This window comes from Lolium perenne, chromosome 5 (genome assembly GCF_019359855.2).
Source record: "Lolium perenne isolate Kyuss_39 chromosome 5, Kyuss_2.0, whole genome shotgun sequence".
Taxonomy (NCBI): Eukaryota; Viridiplantae; Streptophyta; class Magnoliopsida; order Poales; family Poaceae; genus Lolium; species Lolium perenne.
The window spans coordinates 141,876-168,338 of record NC_067248.2 but is presented as its reverse complement, the minus strand read 5'-3'; the positions used below and the strand labels follow the sequence as shown (position 1 = coordinate 168,338).

The following is a 26,463-nucleotide window of genomic DNA, read 5'->3' as shown; positions in this document are numbered from 1 at the left end:
TTGCTGTTGTATCTTCTAAGCGAGAAGTTGCTGAACTGGGTGCTTCAGGTTGCTTCTGAGCATGTGACAGAGAAGGATGAGCATATGCAGACTGAGGATGGAAACTCGCCTTTGAGCCAGTGCTAGACTGCCCTCCTGGATGAATGTAAGACCCAGGTGGCTGCTTATAAGACAGATTGGGGTGATGCTTCCAAGATGGGTTATAGGACTGAGAAAATGGTCCTTATCCTTGAGCATAACTCACTTCTGAAACAGAGGGTCCAACTGCTGAATAATAAGTACACTCACCATTTGTATGCCCTTGTACACCACAAACATCACACATAGCTTGAGCAAATTGTACAGAGGCCACTGAAGTTGCAGACCTTTCAGAAAGTATACTTGCCATCTGTTTGTTCAGGATCTCTACTTGAGCTGCCACTAAATCTGCTGAAGAAATGGCATGAATACCAGGTGCATGAGGAACCACTGCCCTGTCACTTGACCACTGAAAATGATGGGACGCCATACTCTCAATAAGTGCAAAAGCTTCTTCCAAGGTCTTGTTCATAATCCCTCCTCCAGCAGCTGAATCAACATAAGCTCTGGTCTGATGGGTCAATCCTTTATAGAATGTTTGGAGCACTAACCACCTTTCCAAGCCATGGTGAGGACACATCCTTATCAGAGTATTATATCTCTGCCATGCATCATAGAGACTCTCACCTTCAAACTGAGCAAATCTGGTGATCTTGTCTCTGTATTCTGCTGCTTTAGTAGGTGGAAAGTACCTTTCCAGAAACGCCTGCAGAAGATGATCCCAAGTATCTGTCAGGGTGGGTGGTAAGGAATGTAACCAAATCCTTGCACCATCTCTCAGAGAGAATGGAAAGAGAGATAACTTGATGACATCAGGTGATACTCCATTCTGCTTTGAGGTGTTGCAATACTCCAAGAATGTAATGATGTGTTCATGAGGATCTTCAATTGCTGAACCACCAAACTGACGGTGCTATACCATATTTATCAGAGCAGGCTTGAGTTCAAAATTATTAGCCTGAATCACTGGTGCCACAATTCCTGATGAGATGACTTGCCCCTTTGGAATCCACAGATCCCTCAACAAAACTCTCTGATCTCCCATCTTCTCAATAGGATCAACTGGTATCTGCTTGAGTTCTCTTCTTCTTCTAAACAGTGTCCTCTCAATCTCAGGATCAAACTGAAACAACTCACTAGCCTCAGTTTCCTTCTCGTTCATCAACAATTCCTACACAACAAAGCTTAGACATCCACGATGGCAAGATCTCGTTATGGGTTAGAGGAAAACAAAGAGATCCAAAGTAAAATAACAACTCAACGAAAAATTAAAAAGGTTAAGACTAGATCTGCTATACTTTCGCCCCAAAACAGAAGTTGATCCCCGGCAACGGCGCCAAAATTGATCGAAGCAATTTAGTAGGGTTTAAGTGTCGTGGTTCTCCTCAGGGATCAAGCTACCTTTGGAACGATTTCTAACATCCTAGTTCACAGATTCTTAGGGTTTGATTTAACAGGAAAGCAAGTGCAGCAAGTAAAATTAACGCAGACAAATCATCAAACAGGTTTTGGCCTCAACTGACTCACTCAATCCATTACATGAATTTGTTCACCAAAGCAAGAGGAGTAAGAGAGTAAATCCACGGTTTAAAACTCAGGTTCTCAACAGGTTCCCACGCAAACTAGCAAAGATCAGAAGAAGGAGAATTACACTACACTGACGAATTGCTCTGTAGCTGAACTTGTCGAAGCAGAGATCAGGAGGAGGCTCGGCAGCAATGGGTGTCGATGGAGGAGTTCCCTTCGTCGCCAGATCTCGATCTGGCCGCCATCTCCGTCTTCCCGCCTCTTCTCTGCAGGAGGAGGTGGAGTCGGTATCGTCCAGGTGGTTCTGTCTAGGTGTGGTGATGGCGATCACCTGAAATGCTGCCCGCTGCTGCGATGGGTGCCATTGCTGAATATTTGCAAGCGGCCCCCCTCTTCTTTGCTTTCCTTCACCCAGAGAGCCCGAGATGGCTGAGTTCTTGACACGTGTAGATGCCCTCCTTTGCTTTCACAGGCGGCTCCCTCATCTTTGCTTCATTTCGCACAAGGAAGTCCCCAGGCGTTGGATGGTTTTGCACTAAACCCCCGGCTTCTTCTCCAAGACTAGTTGGAGCTTCGAATTTGAATTTGCATTCAATTGTATGGTTTCAGGCTTGAGGTGAAAATGACATGTATGAAGTAGGGAAGTGATGCCTTTGCGCATCAGTCCTGCAAAAGAAAGTGTAAATGGAGTAAACTATGTATTTGGCAATATTTTGTAGAAATATGGTAATGGTATGTATGCAAAAGTGATGTAATGTGAACTTTTAATATTCAAAATTGAGGTAGAAATAGAGGATGATCAACAGACCCGAAGAAAACGACCTTTATCGCAGCTAACCTGGGCAGCGCATAGGAAAGCGCGCTCGTCGAGTTCCTCCGTGAGAGCTGGGAAATCTTCGCATGGTGTTCAGCTGATATGCCAGGAGTACCCAGGGAACTTGCCAAGCATGCACTTAATCTAGACCCCAGAGCTAGACCAATTCAACAACTCTACGGCGTTTCTCCGAGCCAAACCGCAAGGCTATGCTCTCAGAGATTCATCGTTTACAAGAAGCTGGTTTCATCAAAGAAGTAAAAGAAGCGACATGGGTGGCCAATCCAGTCTTGGTCCCGAAGAAACATACGGAAATCCTTCGCATGTGCGTCGATTTCACGTGCCTTAATAAACATTGCCCAAAGGATCACTTTCCCTTGCCTCGAATTGACCAAATTATCGACTCAACGGCAGGTTGCGAACGTCTTTCCTTCTTGGACGCGTATTCTGGTTATAATCAAATCAGGCTCAAAGTTGAAGATGAAGTAAATACAGCGTTCATCACGCCATATGGAGTTTTCTGCTACCAGACGATGCCGTTCGGTCTGAAAAACGCGGGTGCTACGTACCAGCGCATTATGCAGAAGTGTCTAGCAACACAGATAGGCAAAAACGTACAAGTGTACATTGATGATGTGGTTATCACCACAAAGAGCGAATCGTCCCTACTCGACGATCTGCGAGAAATGTTCGACAACCTCAACAGGTTCCGTATCAAACTTAACCCGACAAAATGCTCTTTTGGTGTTCCTGCAGGAGAACTTCTGGGATACCTGGTATCAGCAAGAGGCATAGAAGCAAACCCCGAGAAAATCGAGGCTATCCTGACAATGAAAAAACCAACAAAGCTAAAAGAAGTCCAGCAACTAGCAGGTCGGGTAGCAGCCCTGAGTCGATTCGTCGCCAGGTTAGGAGAAAGAGCTCTACCATTCTATGCTCTAATGAAAAAAGGGGAAAACTTCGAGTAAAATGAAGAGGCTGACAAGGCTTTCGAGCATATGAAGCGTGTAATATCGACGCCCCCAATCCTGGTGGCGCCTCGAGAAAGAGAACCTTTACTGCTATACATCGCAGCAACACCACAGGTGGTCAGCACTGTGCTGGTCGTAGAACGAGACGAAGAAGGAAAAATTCACGGTGTGCAATGACCCGTGTATTTCCTAAGTGAAGTACTCTCTCCATCCAAGCAGCGCTACCCGCATTATCAGAAGCTAGCATATGGAGTCTTCATGACAGCTAGAAAACCGCGACACTACTTTTCGGCTCACCCGATCGTAGTAGTCAATGAGGCTCCCCTCTCGAATATATTGAATAATCCTGAAGCTACAGGACGTGTCTCCCTTTGGGGCATAGAGCTTTCCCCTCGGGACATCACATATGAAAAAAGAAAAGCGATTAAGTCGCAGATTTTGCCAGAATTCATAGCAGAATGGATGGAGATGCAAACCACAGGACCCCCAGACTTGTCGAGTACATGGATGGTGTATTTTGTTGGGTCCAAGAGAACAGAAGGAGCAGGAGCCGGAGTAATACTCACATCTCCCCAAGGCGATAGAATGAAATATGTCTTGAGAATGACCTTCCTCAACGCCTCCAATAACGAAGCTGAGTATGAAGCCCTTTTGAATGGCATGAGGATGGCCAAAGCTTGCGGGGCAACTCGCCTCAGAATATTTGGCGACTCGCAGCTCGTCGCACAGCAAGTAATGAATAAGTGTGACACTGTAAATGACAACATGATCGCATACCGCGATGCGTATAATGATCTCGAAGGAACCTTCGATGGGTGCGAAGTAAACCATGTGAGCAGATGAAGCAACGAAGAAGCCGACGCTCTTGCTAATATCGGGTCCAAATGTTTGCCAGTACCACCAGGTGTTTTCTGGGAGGAAATCAGTGAGCGGTCAATAAAACCTAAAAAGAAAAAATCATCACAGAAGCAGAAGGGTGAGAAGCCGCAGGAAGATTCGGGGGCTGCATCGGCCACCGAGGCGATAGATTTAGAAGAGGAGGAGGAACACGAAGTAATGATGATTGAAGCACCATGGATGCAATCATACTTAGCATATCTGGTAAATAAGGAAATCCCAGCAGATCCAGTCGAAGCCCGTCGAGTCATACGACGGTCAAAAGCTTTCACAGTAATCAAGGGTGAACTATACAAACGCAGCATATCGGGTATCCTCCAACGCTGCGTCACACCCGAAGAAGGGAGAACCATACTTAAGGACATCCATGAGGGCATATGTGGACACCACGTAAGCAGTCGAGCAATCGCAGCTAAAGCCTTTCGGGTAGGATTTTATTGGCTCACAGCGGTCGAAGACACGAAGAACATCGTGCGCACCTGCGACGCCTATCAAAGATTCGCATCCAAACCACACGCTCCAGCAGCTGAGTTAACACCAATTCCTTTGGCATGGCCTTTTGCCCAATGGGGGCTCGATATGGTGGGCAAGTTACATAAGTCATGGCCTGGAGGACATGTTTACCTCCTGGTCGCAGTCGATAGATTTACAAAGTGGATTGAAGCAAAGCCAGTAACTTCGGCAGATGCAACGGCGGCACTGAATTTCATCAAGGACATCGTGTTCCGCTTCGGAGTACCAAACAGCATAGTCACGGACAATGGCTCCAATTTCACATCAAGGGAGTTCAAGGACTACTGTGAAGGGCTAGGAATAAAACTTAACTTCGCATCAGTTGCTCACCCTCAAACTAATGGTCAAGTCGAAAAAGCTAATGGACTTATCTGCAACGGCATAAAGAAGAGACTACTTTCGCCACTCGAAAAAGCAAGGCACGCTTGGGTCGATGAATTACCCTCCGTGCTGTGGAGCTTACGCACAACTCCAAACGCGGCTCAAGAAACACCTTTCTTCCTGGTCCACGGCGCTGAAGCCGTGCTTCTAGTCGAACTAGAACATGATTCCCCTCGAGTCATAGAATATGAAGAAGAAGCTTCACAAAAAGCTCTTGAAGATGATGTAGATGCAGCCGACGAAGCAAGAGACGTTCTACTCTCCCGAGTAAATGCATACCAGCAGAACTTGAAAAATTATCATAGTCAAAGACTCCGTCCCCGCTCTTTTGCGGCCGGAGATCTGGTTCTTCGCCTCAAGCAGGATGGACACGAGAAACTGGAATCGCCATGGACAGGACCATACATCGTAACGGAAGTTATACCTGGCGGTGCATATCGTTTGAAGGACAAGCAGACAGGAAAAGATGAGGGGAACCCGTGGAACGTCGCACAGCTGCGGCGGTTCTACGCGTAAATCGTCGGCTGGCATCTCCTAGCAAGGCCATATGAGCTTGCTATGTAAAAGCGGGCAAGTTTTCAGACGCACTCTTTTCCTGCCAGGGTACCAAGTGGGATTGGTAGGTTTTTAATGAGGCGGGCTTGCTCAGCTAAACATGTATTATGGTCTATAAATAATACAATGGTGAGGACATATTTTCTTCGCATCCGATAAATAATGCACGGGGGCTCCCCCGATAAATACTCGCCTTGGCTTGAAAACGCTGAATAAATAGCGGAATAAGCCTCTCGAACAAAAATAATATATGGGCCAATCGAATCGCAACTGTTAATTCAATACGTGCACCCGATACTCGGGAGGCTCTGTCCAACGAAGAAAGAAGTACAATAAGCACAATAATAATATAAACCCCAACACTCGGGGGCTGCGATAATACAAGGCAACAACAGTTGCTGCAATAATAAAAGCTTCGAGTCTACAGAGGCTGAAAAAATAGCCAAGAATGAAACTTCGTGTTCGTCCATAATAATTACAGAGGTGGCGTAATCCCACAAAATATAGCAATGATTAGATCCAATCATCTAACTTAGTCTTATCCAAAAGTTCATTGGGAACTTGTGCCATGGCATCATAATGAAACTCAGAGAAAAAGTTCGCATCCCTTTCCAGAAGCCTGTCGATCATTCGTTCGGCAGGTTCGGAAATAGCATCATAATGCCTCGTCAAATAATACTTCTTCTTGTCAGAGAAACCCCTGGCAATCAGGTGGAAGTCGATTTTCCTGTGGTGATAACGCACCCAAGCCAATGCAAGCTTCGCACCTCCAACCAACTGAGCCCTCACAAAGTGATGAATATTTTCGGTGCGCTTAAATAATACCTTCAGCTCATCAAAACTTTCGGGTTGTTTATTCTGTGGAAACATTGCATTATACACCATCTTCAAAGAGGATTGGCAGAAATTGATGAAGTCACGAGCTTGAGTGGCACGATCCTGAAACTGAACAATTGTTCGGCATCGGTTTTCGTCCGCCCAGAAATCAGAGCCAGCCTCTAGAGAGATGTGCAAAAGAGTTTCCACCCGAGCATCGAACCTGGCATCTTCAGCATCAACGTCCAATCTGCAACCTGTCAAAGTAAAATGCTTTAGTCACCCGAAGAAGCTGCAGCAAAATTCGGCTCGGGGGCTGTCGACAAAACCCTTACCAATTAATTCCTGGCTTGACGAGGTCATAAGTTCTAGCAAATATGTCTCTCGTTCGACAGCCTGAGTCCACTTGGCAGTGGCAGTATGTGCAACTTCGTCAGATTCTATTGCTCGTTTTCGGGAAGCTTCCTCCCGATCCGATAATTTCTTTGTTTGAGCAATCGCAGCTAGGCACTGAGCCTTTAGTATTTTAATTTCTTTTCGGAGGGACTCGATTATTATCGACTCTGTGTTTCCCCGACTCGATAAGTTACGTGCACTAACCTCGGAGCAGGGAACCTCCTTTGGTTTTGATGCCCTTCCAACAGACCCAGAGGAGGTCGCAACATAGTCATCAGAAAAAGGTTGAAAAAGAGCAAGGAAAAAATTCGAGTTCAAGCTTTCGCGGAAACTTCGACTTCATTCATACTTCATATATTACAGAGGGTACAACAAAAGGCATTACATAAAGCTAGGTCCCCACGGGACACTACGAGAAGCTACGACCTAAAACAACAAAAGAGAAAGAAAATCTACTGCACCTCAGTGTGGGTGCTGGTAGAGGGAGCAGGCGATGGAAGAATGGTCGACAGGATGCTCTTGGAAATTTTTTTCGACTCCTTCAGAAATCCAGTCATTGCACCCTTGGAATATTTTTTGGCAACCACCGCGCCCCAATCGATGACTGAACCGCTAGCTATCACCAGAGCAATGGTGCTCTCCACACCAACCTTCACAGCCAACCGGCGATAGCCGTCAATCGGGTCGTCTTTACCCGAAAAAGCTGTCACCAATGGATCAAACTTATCGGGCAAGGTTGCAGTGGGAAAGAAGTGGCGGAAGAGGCGGTCAAACGCGATGCGAGAGCGCTTCAAGCAGGTTCGTGCCAAGCCGCAGTTCAACTCCAAGACAGTCAAGGACTCGAGGAGAGGATCTTGCACATCTTCAAGATTCTCTGTATACTTCTCCCCGAGCCTTTCTGCTGCAGTACAAGGGATGATCAGAGCAAGTCAAATAAAAATAAATGTCGACTCCAAGCAATTCGTCGACAAAGAATATTACCTCCGAATTTCTCGGATTGGGCGTCGAACCTCTTGATTAGCCCAGCTTCGCGGGCGTCAATTTGGTCAATCTTATCTTTCATAGCCTCTGCCTTGTCTTGAGCCTCCTTGAGTGCTTTCTCAGCGGCCTCAAGTTTGGTTCGGAGAACATTGGCAGCCTGAGCCTTAGCTTCCGCTTCTTTGCGAGCTATCTCGCTGGCGTTTAGCTTTTGTTCGAGTTGCTTTGCATGTTCTTGAGAAATTCTAAAAGAATCTGGAAGAGAAATGTATAAATTAGAAGGAGAACATGAAGCCAAAGAAAACATCAAGGCGAAAGAAAATTACTTCTCAGGGTTTTTGCTTCGTTTCGGAACCCGATAGCACGGCTCGCCATGTCAAGATATTCTTGAGTTATCGGCTGAAAAAAGAGAATCCGTAAGTACAAAACTTGGTAAAACTAAAAGAAATAATAACATAAGGAGGCAGGCGAAGAAACTTTACATCGTCCATAGGTGGACCCGATGGATTATCAGATATTGCAATGCCTTTATCGGCATTGGTTTTCTTCAATTTCTTCGGCACGGGCGTTGTTTTTTTGGTGACAACATCTAAGGCCACCTCCTTCACCATTTCAGAGGAGGTCACAACTTTCGATGCTTCAGTGGCAGCAGCGTCGGCCTCATCGACGTTTTCTGTCGAGTGACCTTCGTCGCCGCTGCAAAGGACACACAAGTCAAAATCCAGTGTGGAAATGAACAGTAATGGATGAGGAAAATTACTCAAGGCAAGTTAACTTACGAGCTGATGCCAATTACGTTGGTAAAATAATCAAAGCCTCCACTCTGACATTCAGAGGGGGACTTTGCCGACAACTCCGGTTGCTTCGAGGCACTTGAAACTTCATCGTCATCCACCCGAGCCCTTTTCTTCGACTTGGAAGAAGTAGCGGACACAGGGGAAGATTCCGTTCGAGAAGAATCAGTCCTTCCGGCGGAGGACCCAGCTTCCTTCGCGCTAGACTCGGGGGCTTCGCTTTCTTGCGGGTCCTCCATCGCAGTAGCTTGCTCAGGAATATCTCCATCTTCGGGTTGAGGAGGAGGACAGTTTAAGCAGACATGCTTCTGCAAAATCATCGACAGGCATTTATAAGTTCAATACAAACCAAGAAAAAACAAGTTTCATGCAAAAAAAGAAAAAAAAGCATAAGTACCTTCGGCAGAGGATGATCAGAAGCTTATGGCTTCACCAAGCACTCCGAGGGAATCGGGTCGTTCTTGGTGAGCTTGGTGAAGCGGCGAGCAAGCTTTGCCAAATCATCGGCATGCATGTCTGCAGAGATCTTCGCTTCATCACCAGGACCAGAATAAGCCCACATAGGCCTGCTTCGCGCTTGAAGAGGCTGGATTCGAAGGCGAAGGAAGTGCGTCATCAGCTGCAGACCCGATAATTCTTTCTTCGAGGCAGATTGCAGTTCATGTATTTTCTTCAACAAAGGCTCGGTGGAGGCAACTTCATCGGGAGTTGCTTCAGCATCCCAAGACCTCAGCCGAACAATCTCCTTCGTCGGGTCAAAAGGGGCGAGGCCGTACTCTTGGGCGCCAGTCTTCTGGTCCTTGATGTACAGCCACTTTTTCCGCCACCCCTGGACTGAGTCAGGAAACTTCAAATCGAAGTACTTGGCTTTGGGTCGCACGGCGATGACGGTGCCGCCGACGTCGAAGATGGTGTCCCTCGAAGCATTGCGTCGAAGGAGGAAGATTCGTTTCCACATAGCGTGATAAACACAGCTATGTGAAGAATCGAGTTAGGCGTCAACTGATGGAGCTGCACGCCGTAAACAAACAAGAGCCCACGAAGAAATTCGTGGGCCGGAAGGGACAAGCCTCTGACGAGGAAGTCGAGGAAAATAACCCGCCATCTGTCGGGTGGGCACGGGGTCATTTCGTCGCCGGGAAATTGAACGGCGGTCTCGTCAGTGAGAAGCCCCAACTTTTTGAGCTTGTTATGGTCGGACTTGGAGAACTTGCTCCTCTCCCATCCAGATTCTTTCTTCTTTGCCGGAGTGGCGCCGGCGGCGGAGCGGCTGACTTGACTTGTTTCGATCTCCCCATCACGGGAGTGGTGGAGCAGCTAGCAGCAATCAACGGAGAAAAGCTCTAGGAGCGAAGTGGCAGCAGCAATGGCGGACAGCTCAGAGCGCGGAGAAACAGAGGAGAATGGTTAGGGTAAAACCGCAACGGTGTCCCCGATTCGCTATTTAACCTGTCAAATGCGGACTGCGTGGCCATTGGATAAATTCAGAGTCCATCGTAGCCCTACACTTGGCAAATGTGAAAACGGTAATAAGCTTATTGCGCCGCGTGTGCGGGCGTTTCGGTAACCACGCCGGCCCCACCACAAACAGGCGAGACGTGGCGAAAAAAGCGCTCCGTTTGGGCCCACTACGGGTCTAATCAAAGTTAGCAACGGTCAAATAATTCGACTCCAAGCAACGGTCGTCATCACTGATGTCAGCAACCCACAAATTCTGGAAGGAAAAAGAAAAAGTAATGACTCGACAGGATTTTCTGAGCCTGTGATCCGATGCGTGCATCCGACCAAAGCCTCGGGGGCTACTCCCATCGGGAGCACTGGTCGTGCACCCGATAAAAGAGAGTAAGGAAGGCAAATATGTATATTTTCAAGAAAGTCGAAGGAAAATGCTTTGAGCCTATGCTCAAACACAAGTATTTGACCATAGCCTTGGGGGCTACTCCCATCGGGAGCACTGGTCGTGCACCCGATGAAAATTCCGGGAAGTAAAAAAAAAAGGAGATAATTTCTGTGAATGATTCAATGCAAATATATATTCGAGATCATTGGCATAACCCCTTCATATATACTCCCATCGGGAGCGTTGTGTATTTACACAACATTAATTGCACACAACCCGATAAAATGGGTCTATCCATCAGCCGAACAAAAGGCATTCGATAAATTATTCTCAGAACCCGCCAGCGGTGAAATTTCTGAATGCCGTGATTCGCAAAGGATCACGAAGGTAAGTCCCCAGGATCCGTCCGGTGGGCGTGGCATCGCACATGAATGCGCTCTGCTACTTTATCCGCATCAACGATGTGATGAAAAATCCCAGCGGACACGTTGGGTACCCGATAAACAATACTGGAATTCAGTGTCGATAAGTCCTAAAGCGGCACGTCCTGAATTACGCCAGGTCCCAGATTCGAGTCCGGAGACTTGAGTTTGATGTAGGTTCCAGGGTTTTTGCTCAGGCAATTAACTGGTTTCCCGATCCGCTCGGATGTACCAGCCTTGTTACCAATATCCCCATGAAGAATAATCAATTAAAATCTTCGGGTCATAGACTCGATATAAGTAATGAGTAATAATTTTGAGTTGGAGATTTTACCCGACTCGATGAATCGAATAAAATCTCGGGGGCTACTGACATGGGCATGCATATTAGGTATATTGTATTTGCACCCCTGTTTTGTATTTACAGGGATTATATACAGTCAAAGGTATTGGACCCGAAGGTTGCAAGCCCATGGACCCGAAGATCCCGGAAGGCCCAAGTTGTATATTAGGCAATGCGATGTAAAATAAGGAAATGCCCCAATGTCGGCCCGTAATGTATACTTGTAACCGAAGGAAACTCGACTTCGCCTCTTATATAAGGGCGAAGTCGAGGCAGAAGAGAGGATCGAATCATTGTGCAAAACCGTAGTTCTTTACTTTCGTCTAGTTAGGTGCCTTTGTTCGCCTGACCACCTTCGAGTTCTACCTGCCCTCTATTCCACGAAACCCTAAGTTTACAATCTGTAGGCATTGACGAGTTAATCCCTCGTCAGTGCCCGAGGCCCCAGATGGGTGGGCCCACGCGGCCAAGGAATCTGGCCGCGTGGGGCCCACTCTTTTGGCCCTCGGACGCTTCCTCGTGTCCATCTTTTGCACGATGCCCTTCTTTTCCATAAAAATCGACGTGGTATTTTTCTCCGATTTAGTTTCCTGCAAAAACAACCAGAAAAGAGACTTTGCTAAAAACAGCGTCAGATTCAGCAGTTTTATTCAAATATGGGAAGATTCCGGAGCAAATTATGAAGCAAAGTGCTTGGAAAAGTAGATGCATTTTAGGTGCATCACCAAGCGGGCCGCCCATGGATCCATGACGAGAAATACCGAGGGCGTCAAAAATAGTTGAGATCAGCCACGGATAGGAGAACCGTGGCGACAAATCCGTTACAGAATAGAGGGATTCTTGTAGTGACAGTGCGAATCTGGCCCCTCTGCCACACCGATTAAACGCGCAGCATGAGGCTGACGGGTGGCCCCTCTGGCTCCAGGTGGGATGTGGGGGAGGGCGTCACCGAGAGTGAGTGCACAAAGGTCGGTACGCTTAGCGACTTTGCGAATCCCTGTTCATGCCGACTTGATTAGCCGGCCAGGATCGGAGGATGCATAGGTGGGGAGCGGAAAGGATTGGACGGCCAGAAAGCTCAAATCGCTGTGGTGCGCTTAATGGGTCTCACCGTTTATATCTTTAGATTATCGTCGTGACATCACCGGCACGACCTCAGAGCCAAACTAAGCTTATGTGGAAGTGCCCTCCGCCGCCGCCACAAGTCTTCTAAACTACGTCAAACGTTACTATAATAATAGTTCCTCCGTTACAAATTAGTTGACACATATTTGTTTAAAAGTGGATATATCTAGACACTAATAAGTATAAATAAATCCACATTTGAACAAACTTAATTCAACAAATTTAGGACGGAGTGAGTATGTTACACGAAGCAAGATGGGAAGCATTTCACTTTTGCTAGACTGGCAGGTTTGTAATGAGGAAAAAAAAGTCGTCTAGGATCAGATCTTAGATTAGCTTAAGCCAAATGTCATTTGGATGTAAATCATTTACAATTACTTCTAGCTTATGCATTCTAACTTTTTTTTTCTGGCCAGGAGCTTATGCATTCTACCACAAACATAAATTCAAAGTCCAAGGATGACAACGTTTATGTTGAAGTGCCGACACCATTGACCATTGACGCGAGTAAAGCTTCATTTTAGAACATGCACATCATGCGCACTTCGATCTACCAGATAGTGATGAGAAATAATTTTGATGTCAAAACATGGTAATTTTTTTCGTAAGCAATAAGATGATTCCAAATACGGTGTCAGGACAAGGTTCATAAGGCAAAATTCATATTGATGTGTAGCCGTGATCGTTACTCACATGTAGCGGGTGCTAATGAGTGCGTACACGGGTGCACAATACATATGAGAGAGATTAATTCAGAAATTAATCATACAAAAGTCATAGATGACACAAGCATCACCATGGCCATGGAGACCGGCATGCAGAATAATCTCGCATGTGCACGCTGGACTGTAGATGCTCATCCTGGCGCAATTCCTGCTCACCATGGCCATGGGGAGCAAGCCTTCATTCAGCGCCCGCGAGCGCTGAAAGGAGGGCCGTAAGATCGGCAAGATCTTCATCATGGGCAACGATTTCCATAGAGCATACGGCACAGGCGCATCCGGGTATTACTGCACCACTTCCATGAATGCATTGGCGAATTTGACTACTGAGCTTGGCACAAATTCAGCGGAGGCGTGGAAGTTCCTGGAACTGCATCAGGGGATATACCCAAAGGCTCCAATCCCAGCAACTACAGAGACGATTAGAAGCGGGCATAGAGAGATCCAGATCGGAGAAAGGAAGGGGAGGTTAAGAGGGAAGCGCCAGAGAGGGGTTGTCGGAGAGCGTGAAGAAAAGGAGGAAAGCGCGGGGACGACGAAGACCGACGCCGCCGCTGGAGGGGAGCTGTTCGAGCCCGACGCCGCCGTCGGAGGGAGCTGCTCGAGGGCGTTTGGTTGTCCCACCAGAAACCAAACGGACGAAACGGTGGCATGGCATTAGTGCGTAATATATATTTCGGTGGGGGGCAAAGTCGGTATAAAATATGACATACCACCAGAAACCTTCCGCAGATGATATAGACTAGATGACCCGTTGCGCCCAGGCGCAACCCGCAAAAGCTAAAGCGAGAAAACACCACCCATAAGCAGAAACACATTGAACATAATATGTAGGCCATGATTGAACAACATATAATATAATTGTTTTGACAAACTTACATGTCAATAACACTACAACCTGTGTACCTTATGAAGAAAGCATAAGTGGATCAAAAGACTGAAATACACAAAATGATCCCGCATGATAAGACAAACACAGTTTTTTTTTCCAAGAAAAGACAACCAAAGGATCTTTTTATTTCATCAAGACTGGGAGAGAATAATCACAAGATTGATTAGAGTGTAGGGAACAAATAGAAAGAGGGACTCATTAAACAGTCAAACTACATTGCCAAGTTCAGAGAAACTGCAACCGTGCAAAATGAAACTGGAACCGTGCAAAATAACCTGAAAACCAACTAACTCACCAACAAGCTCCGTACATAGATTAAAGTTGAATTCTACATCATACAACAATAACAACAGCAACAACAACAACATCAAAGCCTTTTTCCCAAGCCATTGGAATTCATAGGAATACCGACTATACAGGTAAGTTGGGTCTATATTTTTTCCAAGGCATTAGAATTCCATAAGCCAAAACTTGTATACAAGAAATAGCGACTCACTGAAGGCATGGAAATCATTCACACATATGCTGTATTTGACATGTGCTGAAGACTGAAAAACAGTCAGGGATGTATTAGCTTTACTTTAGCAGAGAGTTTGCATGCCATAGCAGAGCATCAAGAAAATATCAACCATGAAATTTCAAATTTTATATTATATACATGAACATAGCATAAGCAATTACAAAATCCCACCACATATAGAGCAGGTCGTACAACAATACAAACATTGCTAGTATAGATTTTAATACAGAAGCTAAACCTATTGTTGCATATCTAAATATGTACTATGTATCCCTCCTCTACGGATTTCATTGGGCTGATGCAATTATGCTATCTGCAAGAGACATTCAGAAATGCAGATGGAATGCTAGATTATGAAACTGGGAGTCAAGGCGACAACAGCTGGAGAGAAAGAAAGGCACACACTCTCTCCAAGCTAACTCACAACAGAAAGGAGATATACACTCTCTCCAAGCTAAAAAAATAATTTGATGTAGAAACAGTCAATTAGGATCAAATGCATATACATTTGTTATGAGGTTCATAGAAATCATTATGTCATAGAATACTCTTAAAACGACTGAATTTTAGCTACTGGCCCAGAAGTAAAGTCATATGTGCATGTGCTCTGGTAACATATATTATGTAAATCTCCATCATAGATGACTCGTTGCGCCGACTGGCGCAAATGTCCGAGTTATCGTATATTTATTGGCATAAGAAAAAATATTGTGAATTATATTCTACACAAATCACAAAGAAATGTGTCACGAAACCAAGTGTGTATAGACAATAAGTCGAGATGCGAGACCGATTTCTTTCGCTGGATATTTGTAAATTTTGAAAACCAGAGCATGTAACAACACTGAAAAAAATACAAGGGCAAATGCTACGATCTAAATCCAAGATGGATTTTTGGCTAGTACTATAATAATAAATGCACTTGATTACCTAAGAACCCTTCCCTGAACATGTGTTTATCTTTAAAACAAATGAGATTTAAAAAACAAGCACGTTGCTTATATACATAAAAGAAAAGGAGATACAGGAAAAACGATCATGGCTAAGAGTAGATTCTGAAACTCTGTACATGCGATGGAAAATTCAGCCTGATATTAGCTTCCAGCAAGGAACAATGACCAAGTGATATCCGAACACATTCTGCAGCTGCACAAGACAACACATGGCCTGCTTGGTAGCCCATGTACGTAATTTCCAGTTCATAATAGAGAGGGTACTGCTTGAAAAAGACATTTACTGGAACTCTTGACTGTCAGAGCATTGCCTTCCTAATGAGGACAGAAACAAAACCAAATACATGATAGCTAATACTGTGTACAACGGTACAAGTGTTAAAATGCCGTGACAAACTAAAGGAAATATTGGTACCAACCTGAACATGTTTTAGCTTGGCTGAAATCAGCTCATAAGTCAAAAGTAATCATTCTGCGGGAAAAAATGTAATTAATAAATTTGTTCACTAAGTGACCAAAACCGTAAACTGTGTCACTTAATAAAATATCCTCCAGTGCATGTATAGGTCAGAATAAAGATAATAGAGCATCTAACTAAAAAATAAGATCAGTACTATCTGACGACAACCCAAAAATCAACATCTCCAAGATTAAATATGACAGTATTATGTACCAGATGAACATGTAAATACTATGCCAGAGCTGTTGCAAAGATGTGTTAGTGGAATTATTTGTGGCATCACTCGCAAGGCAGTGTGCTTACCTAGATTGGAGTTCTGAAATTTTAACAAGTAATGACCGTTCTTTCTCAGTATTAGCTGTTTGAAACTGCCAAACAATAGGAAGGACAGTTTCAGTGATAACAATCAATCTTCTGGAGAACTGCTATTACCAGGTAAGGGTAACCTTATGAACACGACAAATCATACACCAGATTACTGCTTACCATTGTCTCACTCTCCATAGTTTGGACTTGCGATGACATTTCAGACTGTGCACCTGAAGAAAAACATTAGATTTAAAGATATAACCAAAGAAGTAAGGAGAACTCAGTAGCCAGAAGGGGAAGAAAATACCGTCAGCTTTCTCATTATGTTGCATGCTACTTAGTAGGTTAACGATCAGATCCTGTAGTAAGGAAATAAAAACATTGGTTAATGTCTTCTTATATAACTCATCATGTGCATTCGTAAGCATGCTAAAGCTTACTCCATACTTGCTGAAGCGTAGTCTGTTGCACGATGTTCTCAAGGTGTGGAATGAGAATCGACGATGATACCGAGCTATTGCAGAGTTCCTTTAGTTGATTTCTGTTAGACTGTAGCATTCATGCATCAAGAAAATCTGATCAGCTATAACAGAAGCTGCAAAAGGGGAGGAAATGCTATACGGGTATCTCTAAGGTCTATTTCCGTTTCGAAAGGTAAATGCAGTGTGCCCATAAGGTGCATAGGCTTCATTTATCCGCTAAAAGGAAACATTTTCTCATGGTTTCCTTAAGAAACTAAAACTGAGCAAATAAACCTGAGATAGAAGAATTATACCATTGGTTTGGCGTTCACAATCCAATCACCAACACTTGCAGATTTTCTTAGCTGTACACCCTGACCAAGAAAGGTATTTAATCACAAATATACGACTGCCATAGATTATAGAATGCAACTATATTCTGAATATAGCCTGCTCATACTAATGTTCATAACAATCTTACATGTGGTGATTTGCGTGAGATGGTACTAAATGGAATTTCCTGAACCTGTATAGTAAAGGATTTAATATAAAAAACAAAGTAACTCTGCTCAGTGCTGTCACCTTAATTAATCCACCAAATCCGCTTACCTTTGCAAGATCGACGCTCTCAGATGTCACAGAAAAGCGGCCTTTATATTGCACCACATTACGTTTAGACTTATCTCCCAATGAATCCACATATCCTTCAATGGTTAAAAGAAACTCATCAAGTACCATTCATCCAGAAAGTACACAACTCCAAAGCGAACCAAAGCAAACAAAAGAGACCCACACCTATGTAAGGCCAGTACGAACTCCATACCAAAAGAAATCAACATATTTAAGCAACCATAGCCAAGCCTTCTCTGGCTATCATGTGCCTGTGATACACCTCTTTCTAAATATCTTCGACATCAGGAAAATTCAACGAGTTAATTGATAGACACACTGAAAAATATATATGAGGCTTTACAATGAGTTAATTCAAAGAGTAACAAAAAACTATTTTTGAACCAATTGCTACAAAATGAAAATGGTACAGTACAAACAAAAGAACTGAACGTGGAAGAGTAACAATTATGCAATCTGCCTGCATTGAGACCATCATGCTTATCCTTGTGATGAAAAAGTAGTACAGTAAAAATGAAAGAACTGAACGCCGAAAAATGGCGTGATGAATAATGGAACACCAAGCTGACAATCTCATTCATAGAATCCAAGAATATAAAAAGCAATGCTAATTTTGTAGAAGAGCTTGCTTATCACATACAGTTAAGGTGTTGTCACAACAGAGTATTTCTCTTGCCACATTGATTTGAGAAGTACAATCTGCATATGAAGTTGGGGAAGAGTAGAAGCATACCTGCAGCAGCCATGCAGTCCACGAACACAAATGGTGGCTACTCGCCGTTAGTGAATCGTCTAGACATCCAAATCCTACCTGCAAAATAAAAATGAAATTGGGGAGGAACAAATCAAAATGAGGAGCTCAAAACATATGTCAAAGCTAGATAAATATGGCCATTCAACTTTGAAATCAAGGGATTATGAATGTTTTATTGTTATAGTAGTTACCTCCGTATTCTGCATCGAGCACAATTGGTAGCAGCGAAAAAGCTTCCAAGTAATCATGGAAGGTACATCAGATCTTAACAAACTTTTCATCAAACGACTTCTGCTCCTGCATATTGCAGAAAATCCTTAATAAAATAACTGAAAGAAAAGTAAGCTCATCAAACCATCAGTATCCAATTCTGAGGTACGAAAATTGAAGCATTGAGACCATCATCTTTATCCTGATGGTGAAAAAATTATACCATGGAATCACATGATTTTTAAGAGAAAAAATTATAGAACAATCTATACTTATCCTAATTTGTGTCTTATATACAATTACTTTATTCAGTGAACCACATGTGACCGAATATGAACTGACATAGGTTAATCCAGCCTAGCATGCTACCAAAGCATGCAATTTACTTTCTAATAAGTTCTCAATCTGTCTAGTCATGAATGTGCAAGCACCAAGGAGTAAAATTGCACTATCTTTCTAGTCCCACCACAAATAACACCCGTTTATTTTAGTTAATCAGCAACTACATATTTGGTGATTTGTAGAATAAGAACATTTATTGAATCGTAGAACTGCACATATTCACATTTTTTAGTTAATCAGCAACTACAGTTATGCATCAAGGTTCATCTACAACACAGCAACCATGCTACCAGATTTGATAAAATCAACAACATCCACACACCGCCGAGCCGATAATCTAGATTAAAACTGAGCATAAATCATGATGGGAGCTGATATACCTAGGGACACATCAGAGATGGCGAGGTTGCTGGGAAGGTCGCCCAGGACTGACCAAGGACACCGCACTGTCAAGGGAGTCGCCGCCGCAAGCACGCCTCAAGTCCCCACCATCTCCTCATTGCGCATCACCGGTGCAAGACATCTCGCTGCACCTCCTGGCCACCCAACTGAGTGGAGGGGAGGAGATGAAGGAGCAGCAAGTCGTCCGCTGTGGCATGGTCTTCCTCGTCCGGCCTAAATCAGAAGCAACAACAGCAACCTCAAACTCTTCGATTACACCATTGCCACAACCGAAGGAAATCAAAGGACAGAGCAAGAGGTAGCAAATCACTGATTTGAAGCATACATGAAAATAAAACATGTAGATCTCATACGTGAGGTAGCAGATCACTGATTTGAAACATACATGAAAATAAAACATGTAGATCTCGTACGCGGATGAAAGAGCAAGCCAGCGAACTGCTTGCAAGCATGAGAAACGACCAAGTAGAACTGTACCTCGCCGACTGTGGCCGTGGCCGAGGCTTCCCTCGTCCCCCGCGGCCAGCCGAACCACCGCACATCCCCGCACCAAACGAAGAACCGGCGTCCATGGATCTCAGAGAGAAGCGACATCACGCAGACCTGCGCCCCCTCGACCTACGTCCCCTCCTGCTCGTGCGTGGCCAGCTCCGGTGCTCTGCGGACGAGGAGGCGAAGCCACGGACGAAGAGGAAGGAGGTGGAGTCATCGAGGAGGTGGTGGTTGTCCTCTCCTCATCTCATCTCGGGCCACCACGAGATCTTCCTCGCCGCCGAGACGACCACCCGTGCCTGCCCTTCTCGCCGCCGCCCCTTTCCATTCCGACCGCAGCCACCGTCGGGGGCTCCCGTAGTTTCTCTGGATGCGGCCGATTGGGAGGAAGAGAGGAGGCGGCTGATTCGGGAGGAGGAGAGGAGGGATTGGGGAGGAGAGTGAGAAGGCGGATTGGGTATCACCCCTGCCCCACGCGCGGAGAAGGAGGCTGACCCGTACGAGCGCCCGCGGCTGTCTCCGACCGCCGGACCCCGCGCGTATCCAGTCCCACACGTCATAGACACCCTGGAATGCTAAACGAGTGAGGAAAAATTTGACCGCATCGAACGGCTGCAGTGAAAAGCGGGCGGGGGAAATTACTGTAGCAACGAGCGGGGGAAATTACTGTAGCACCGCGATTGGATGGTCCGGATCGACGCGCGCCTGAGGATGCCCTGGGGAGGCGGGTACCCTAGCGGGTTTTATAGGAGAGATTAGGTTTTCGGCGAACGCCGGAAAATAATGCTGTCTTGTAGCGAGTTTTCCCAAGAGAAAATAACACCGCCGCCAGTCGCCAGATCGGCGGCGCTTTGGTCCTCGTTCCCGGTGCCGCTGACTACTGCAGATCCCCGCGTCGGTTCTCTCTCCCGCTGAGGGCTCGTTTGGCTGTTCGGGCCAAACTTCCCCGGGAAAATATTCCCGGCCGGGAATAGGCAAAAACAGGAGTAAACCCCCGGGATTATATTTCCGACCTCCGGACTAGGGGAAAAATCTCCCCGGGAAAAGGCCGGGATTCCGCCGGGTTTCTTGTAACCAAACGAGCCCTGAAGGGTAAGGAAATATTCCGTTTTGCTCTGTCTTGCTTTGCTCTACTTTCTCGATCGATTTGCACTGGGGTGGGGTGGCATGGATGCGCTCGTCTCGGCGGCGTTGGAGGAGGTGTGTGCCCGCCTCTCTGTCGGCCTCCCAGTGGCAGACCTCTGGCCCGCACTCTCCGGCGCGTTCCAGGTGGCCGGCCTCCCCCCCGACCTACCCGTCAAGCGCGTCCTCTTTGCCCGTCTCATGGCGCTCCCTGTCATCAACCTCGTGGAGGGTGAGCCGCCACGGCTCGTCCAATTGCCGGACAAGGACGTGGAGGTGGCCGAGTGGCGTGGCGCTCTACTGCTCGCCACCCCGGATCTCAGGGACAACTTCCTCGGGCTGTACGACCACCGCCACTCCTCTTCGAGGCTATCTGACACGCAGAGGAAGATGCTAGAATATATCGGGGAAGCCAGGTTCTCTCTCTCTCTCTCTCTCGTACTTACTATCACTCTTTGCCAGCCAAATAAGTTTTAGTCCCACATTGGCACATTGGCTAACTTTAGCACATTTAAAGTCTGTTTCTTAAGTTTAACCAAGTCATGTGGTAGGTTTGTTTTGATTAAAGTCGACTGCTAAAAGTTTGAGGTCCAGTGTCTCAGTTGCCAAGTTTATAGGTAGCTTAAAGTTCATTTTCTCAAATTTAACCGCCGACGTCTAAGGGTGTATTGCATATTAAACATTGAATTGTTATTACGCTACAAATGCTTTTGAACATCGGCACACATTATATCTGTAAATTAGCATAATAAAATTTTTCCAACATGATAATTATTGGCCTTTTATTCTTTGGTTGGTAACTTGTCTTTTGTTTTCATAATGTGTTTGCAAATAGGCAATAAGATATTATGACTTTAATAGCAGCGCCTGCAATAATATGCATCTTCCTGTTTACTTTTTGCCATAGGACTTCTTGTGTAACACAGAGAGATCTAGCCCAGAAATTGGACATGCAACCAAAGAACTTTCATTTTATTGTAAAGAGCCTTGCATCACAACGGTTGATAGTTAGCCAACAAACTATCATAAAGGGTAAAGACAATGGGGCTGAGGCTTCACGGAATAAGAAGGTTACTAGCACCAACTCACTATATCTGTCCCGATATGCCAAAGGCATGAACATGAATTCACACCAAAGAATTGAGATTACAGAGCTGGGGACTAATGAACCCAATGAAGAGGCCAATATAGATGCTTTGCAAGAAGATGGAGCTTTTGGTGTAAATTTCAAGAATGACATATCCGTTCATGATTATCTTCCAGCAATGGAAGCCATATGTGACAAACTTGAAAATGCCAGTGGAAAGGTCAACTCTTACCTTTTTTCCATTTGATACCCTGTTGTATTTCGTTTATGATTGCACGCTTGCTGACCTGGTGCAGTTATTTCCGGATAGGCTCTTGTTGTGTCAGACATAAAAATTCATTTAGATTACAAGATGGCAAATGGACATAGAGCATGGAGAAATGTAAGTATATTTATGATGGTGTACTGCATATATTCTCTACTTTCCGGTTTCCCTCTTCATAGATTGTTTTGGGACTTCTTTTTCTTCAGGTATTGCATAAGCTAATAGACGCACAGCTTGTCGAAGAATTCAGTGCCGAAGTTGATGATAAGGTGATGCTAATGTTTCCTCATGTTTGAAAGTAATTTTAAGTTATTACTTGTGTCATTGTATAATATATTTTGAGATCATTTTTGTGGTTCTTGGTGCTTCCGTCAAGAGCTGGAATTTGAAGATTTGAATTTGTAGTTAACAAACCATCTGTCTGTTGGAAGTCTTTTCTTCCTGCAATCTCCGATAACGGTAGAGTGCTAGACCATATTAGTTCTGATTACCAGCACTATTCAATACCCTTGTTCAGGTCCTACGAGAAATTTGCATTTTGTCTTAGCTCAATGGTGCGATAGGGGCCCCCCCCCCGTCCCCCCAGGTCCGAGGTTTGTGTTTTATAAATCAAACGAAGCGAGCAGGTGGTGTAGCTGTAACCTTAGAGCCAAGACATTACCCTCCAATTTGAAGACAGGAAAGGCCAGACTAGAGACCAGCATGGCAGCAGATACGAGTCATGCATATTTAAAAAACAACCAAACCATGGATAGCTAACTAAGAACTTATAATTGTAGCTTGACTATGTATTGCCTATATAATAATATTTGGTGTAAGACTTCACAGAATATTCAGCTGCCATGCTACACTCATGCTGTAATCTATTACTCCCTCCGTCCCAAAGTATAAAGCGGCCTTAAATTTCGCTGGTCAACGCCGTACATGTTTGACCATGATTTTTATTTATAATATGTCCATAAAATTAGTATAGTAATATACGAGATGAAATAATTTTGCAAGACGAATCCAACGATACCATTTATACATTCTCATTCATATTAATTAGTGTATATTAGTGGTCAATGAGCATCAAAGACCACATAAAAAATAGTGCGCCTTATATTTTGTGACGGAGGGACTACTCTGTTGTATTGCGTACTTTGTCAACCAACTAGCGAGACTCTTTTCAGGTTGTTCGCTGTTTACGCCTGTTGAAGAAATTTGATCTAGTTGAGTTTCAACCGAGAAGTACAATCCCAGACTACAAAATTGGCCAGAAACACCAGGCAACTGATCAAGTCATGGAGCTTCCATTAGATATGTGTATATATGATATGATCAAAGCTCAAGGGTCAAAAGGTATTACTCTTGTTGAGGTACTTCTCTGAACCTTCCAATTTCGCAACACGGTGCGCTACATTCCTTCAGAAAATTGATACTGCCTTCTATATTTCTTCGCACTGCAGTGCTAGTCTGCTTCATTTCTAGTTATAACACATACATGTTGTCCTCACGTGTTACGATAGTTGAATACTTGAGTTTGGATAGTACTTACCAGATGGAAATACTGACAGATTTGTTGTTTTAGCAACTGCTTAGTTAATTTAGCAACTTGGTGGATATCAATAATTTCTGATGTCAGGATAGGAGTAGAACAGCTCCTGAAAACTATTTTTTTGCAGCCTACTTTGGTTTTAAACCTATTTTTTTATGTTATAATAGAATTGATAGTGTTTATCCACTTAAATATCTTTCTCAATACCTATATGGTTTGCATTGCTAGTATTTGATAGTGAGAACTTCCAACGTTAGTGGGACAACTTTAATAAACCTCATTTTTTACCTTTAGTGGGACTAAAAATGGGGTTTAGAACTAATTTTTTGATGTGTTATAACAGATTTGATAATGAGAACTTTCTACGTTTGTAATACTATCAGCAACACAACATGTATAGAAGCCTGCAGGCTACCCATTGCTAGTTTGCTACCCACAGCTGTTAATTTTTTTTAATCGTAGTGCCGTCCATTGTTTGTGGCATAATTGGATATAAATGGGTGTCTTAATGTTTATTAGCAGACTTATTTGTGGCTTGTTCCTTGCTCATATACAGTGGGACAACTTTTTTTTCTTGTTTCTAACTGCATGGCCTTTAGCAAATTTATCTGAGTTTTCATTTATTCCCCACTTAAATGACACATAATTTTTTCTTTATGGTATGTTCTTGGCAATACAATATTCATCTGATTGTGGTAAACATAGCTCCATGCGGCAAAACAATCTTGCACTATGAACTCAACAGTATGTGGGGGTTGAATATATAGGGTAGCTTTGATACACATCGTTATGCAATATGGATTTGCATTGTTTATCGCATCTACTGTGGCATCTTACTTTTTAAATTTCTTGAATATTAACTCATGTTCTCATATAACATCCAATTAGCTTGGCAAACGTCTTGGGCACAAGAATTCAAGAAAGCTTCATGAACGTGTGTCATCCATGTGCGAAAGATTAAATTTGACTTTGATCCGTGAAGTTAAACGTAAGATATCTCAGGACCGAGTTTGGACTAAACAAGATTTCCTGCACTACAAATCTGCTACTGATCTGCAAAGTATCGAGAGGCTCCCAGATGATAATGCCAGCTGTTCCAATGGATGGTCACTAGTTCCATCTAGAGGACCTGATAGCCTGCATGGTGACCTTGTTGTTAATAACAAATTCATGTTTGAAGAGGAATGCCACGATGAACCAGTTGGACATTAAACCCTAAACCCTAAACCCTAAATGGAAAATAAAAATGAAATTGGGGAGGAACAAATCAAAATGAGGAGCTCAAAACATATGTCAAAGCTAGATAAATATGGCCATTCAACTTTGAAATCAAGGGATTATGAATGTTTTATTGTTATAGTAGTTACCTCCGTATTCTGCATCGAGCACAATTGGTAGCAGCGAAAAAGCTTCCAAGTAATCATGGAAGGTACATCAGATCTTAACAAACTTTTCATCAAACGACTTCTGCTCCTGCATATTGCAGAAAATCCTTAATAAAATAACTGAAAGAAAAGTAAGCTCATCAAACCATCAGTATCCAATTCTGAGGTACGAAAATTGAAGCATTGAGACCATCATCTTTATCCTGATGGTGAAAAAATTATACCATGGAATCACATGATTTTTAAGAGAAAAAATTATAGAACAATCTATACTTATCCTAATTTGTGTCTTATATACAATTACTTTATTCAGTGAACCACATGTGACCGAATATGAACTGACATAGGTTAATCCAGCCTAGCATGCTACCAAAGCATGCAATTTACTTTCTAATAAGTTCTCAATCTGTCTAGTCATGAATGTGCAAGCACCAAGGAGTAAAATTGCACTATCTTTCTAGTCCCACCACAAATAACACCCGTTTATTTTAGTTAATCAGCAACTACATATTTGGTGATTTGTAGAATAAGAACATTTATTGAATCGTAGAACTGCACATATTCACATTTTTTAGTTAATCAGCAACTACAGTTATGCATCAAGGTTCATCTACAACACAGCAACCATGCTACCAGATTTGATAAAATCAACAACATCCACACACCGCCGAGCCGATAATCTAGATTAAAACTGAGCATAAATCATGATGGGAGCTGATATACCTAGGGACACATCAGAGATGGCGAGGTTGCTGGGAAGGTCGCCCAGGACTGACCAAGGACACCGCACTGTCAAGGGAGTCGCCGCCGCAAGCACGCCTCAAGTCCCCACCATCTCCTCATTGCGCATCACCGGTGCAAGACATCTCGCTGCACCTCCTGGCCACCCAACTGAGTGGAGGGGAGGAGATGAAGGAGCAGCAAGTCGTCCGCTGTGGCATGGTCTTCCTCGTCCGGCCTAAATCAGAAGCAACAACAGCAACCTCAAACTCTTCGATTACACCATTGCCACAACCGAAGGAAATCAAAGGACAGAGCAAGAGGTAGCAAATCACTGATTTGAAGCATACATGAAAATAAAACATGTAGATCTCATACGTGAGGTAGCAGATTACTGTAGCAACGAGCGGGGGAAATTACTGTAGCAACGCGATTGGATGGTCCGGATCGACGCGCGCCTGAGGATGCCCTGGGGAGGCGGGTACCCTAGCGGGTTTTATAGGAGAGATTAGGTTTTCGGCGAACGCCGGAAAATAATGCTGTCTTGTAGCGAGTTTTCCCAAGAGAAAATAACACCGCCGCCAGTCGCCAGATCGGCATGATCCTACTACTGAGAAGTATTCACTGAGAAGTATTCACCTGCGCACTATGCATGCGTAAGTCAGATTAGTTAGTTGAGTTGGCCCTGTGGAGAAATTAATTGATGCATGTATGGGCATCGATCATGCATGCAACAAGATAACCTGTATC

General features: G+C 44.2%; 1 protein-coding gene, 1 long non-coding RNA gene, 1 other non-coding gene and 1 pseudogene across 3 annotated transcripts in view; 2 read left to right on the top strand and 2 right to left on the bottom strand.

The window, feature by feature from the left end:
- Positions 1-17,295, bottom strand: part of LOC139831188 (uncharacterized) — a 108,005-nt gene extending 90,710 nt beyond the window's left edge. Inside the window, exons 1-2 of the long non-coding RNA XR_011745851.1 lie at positions 17,249-17,295; positions 17,082-17,141 (exon numbers count right to left, since the gene is read on the bottom strand). This is a non-coding gene — a long non-coding RNA (uncharacterized lncRNA). The remainder of the gene's footprint in view (positions 1-17,081; positions 17,142-17,248) is intronic.
- LOC127319795 (small nucleolar RNA R71) lies at positions 639-745 on the top strand. The gene has a single exon (XR_007862684.1). It is a non-coding gene; the product is annotated as a small nucleolar RNA R71 (small nucleolar RNA).
- LOC127319790 (uncharacterized) lies at positions 14,951-16,864 on the bottom strand (annotated as a pseudogene).
- A 3,386-nt stretch (positions 17,296-20,681) lies between the features above and the next one.
- On the top strand, positions 20,682-24,820 carry LOC127319789 (uncharacterized). Its single transcript, XM_071820537.1, has 6 exons — positions 20,682-21,135; positions 21,627-22,026; positions 22,117-22,188; positions 22,278-22,340; positions 23,244-23,429; positions 24,497-24,820. Exons 1-6 carry the CDS (start codon positions 20,765-20,767, stop codon positions 24,818-24,820), a joined length of 1,416 nt encoding a protein of 471 aa, XP_071676638.1. The 5' UTR covers positions 20,682-20,764.
- Positions 24,821-26,463: the final 1,643 nt, after the last annotated feature.

What these genes read in the sequence shown, in the direction of transcription:
- LOC127319789 (XM_071820537.1), top strand. Translation starts at nt 20,765, where the DNA reads ATGGATGCGCTCGTCTCGGCGGCGTTGGAGGAGGTGTGTGCCCGCCTC. An exon ending in TTGAAAATGCCAGTGGAAAG is followed by an intron (nt 22,027 to 22,116) that starts GTCAACTCTTAC and finishes ATTTCCGGATAG; the next exon opens with GCTCTTGTTGTGTCAGACAT. An exon ending in AAGGTATTACTCTTGTTGAG is followed by an intron (nt 23,430 to 24,496) that starts GTACTTCTCTGA and finishes ACATCCAATTAG; the next exon opens with CTTGGCAAACGTCTTGGGCA.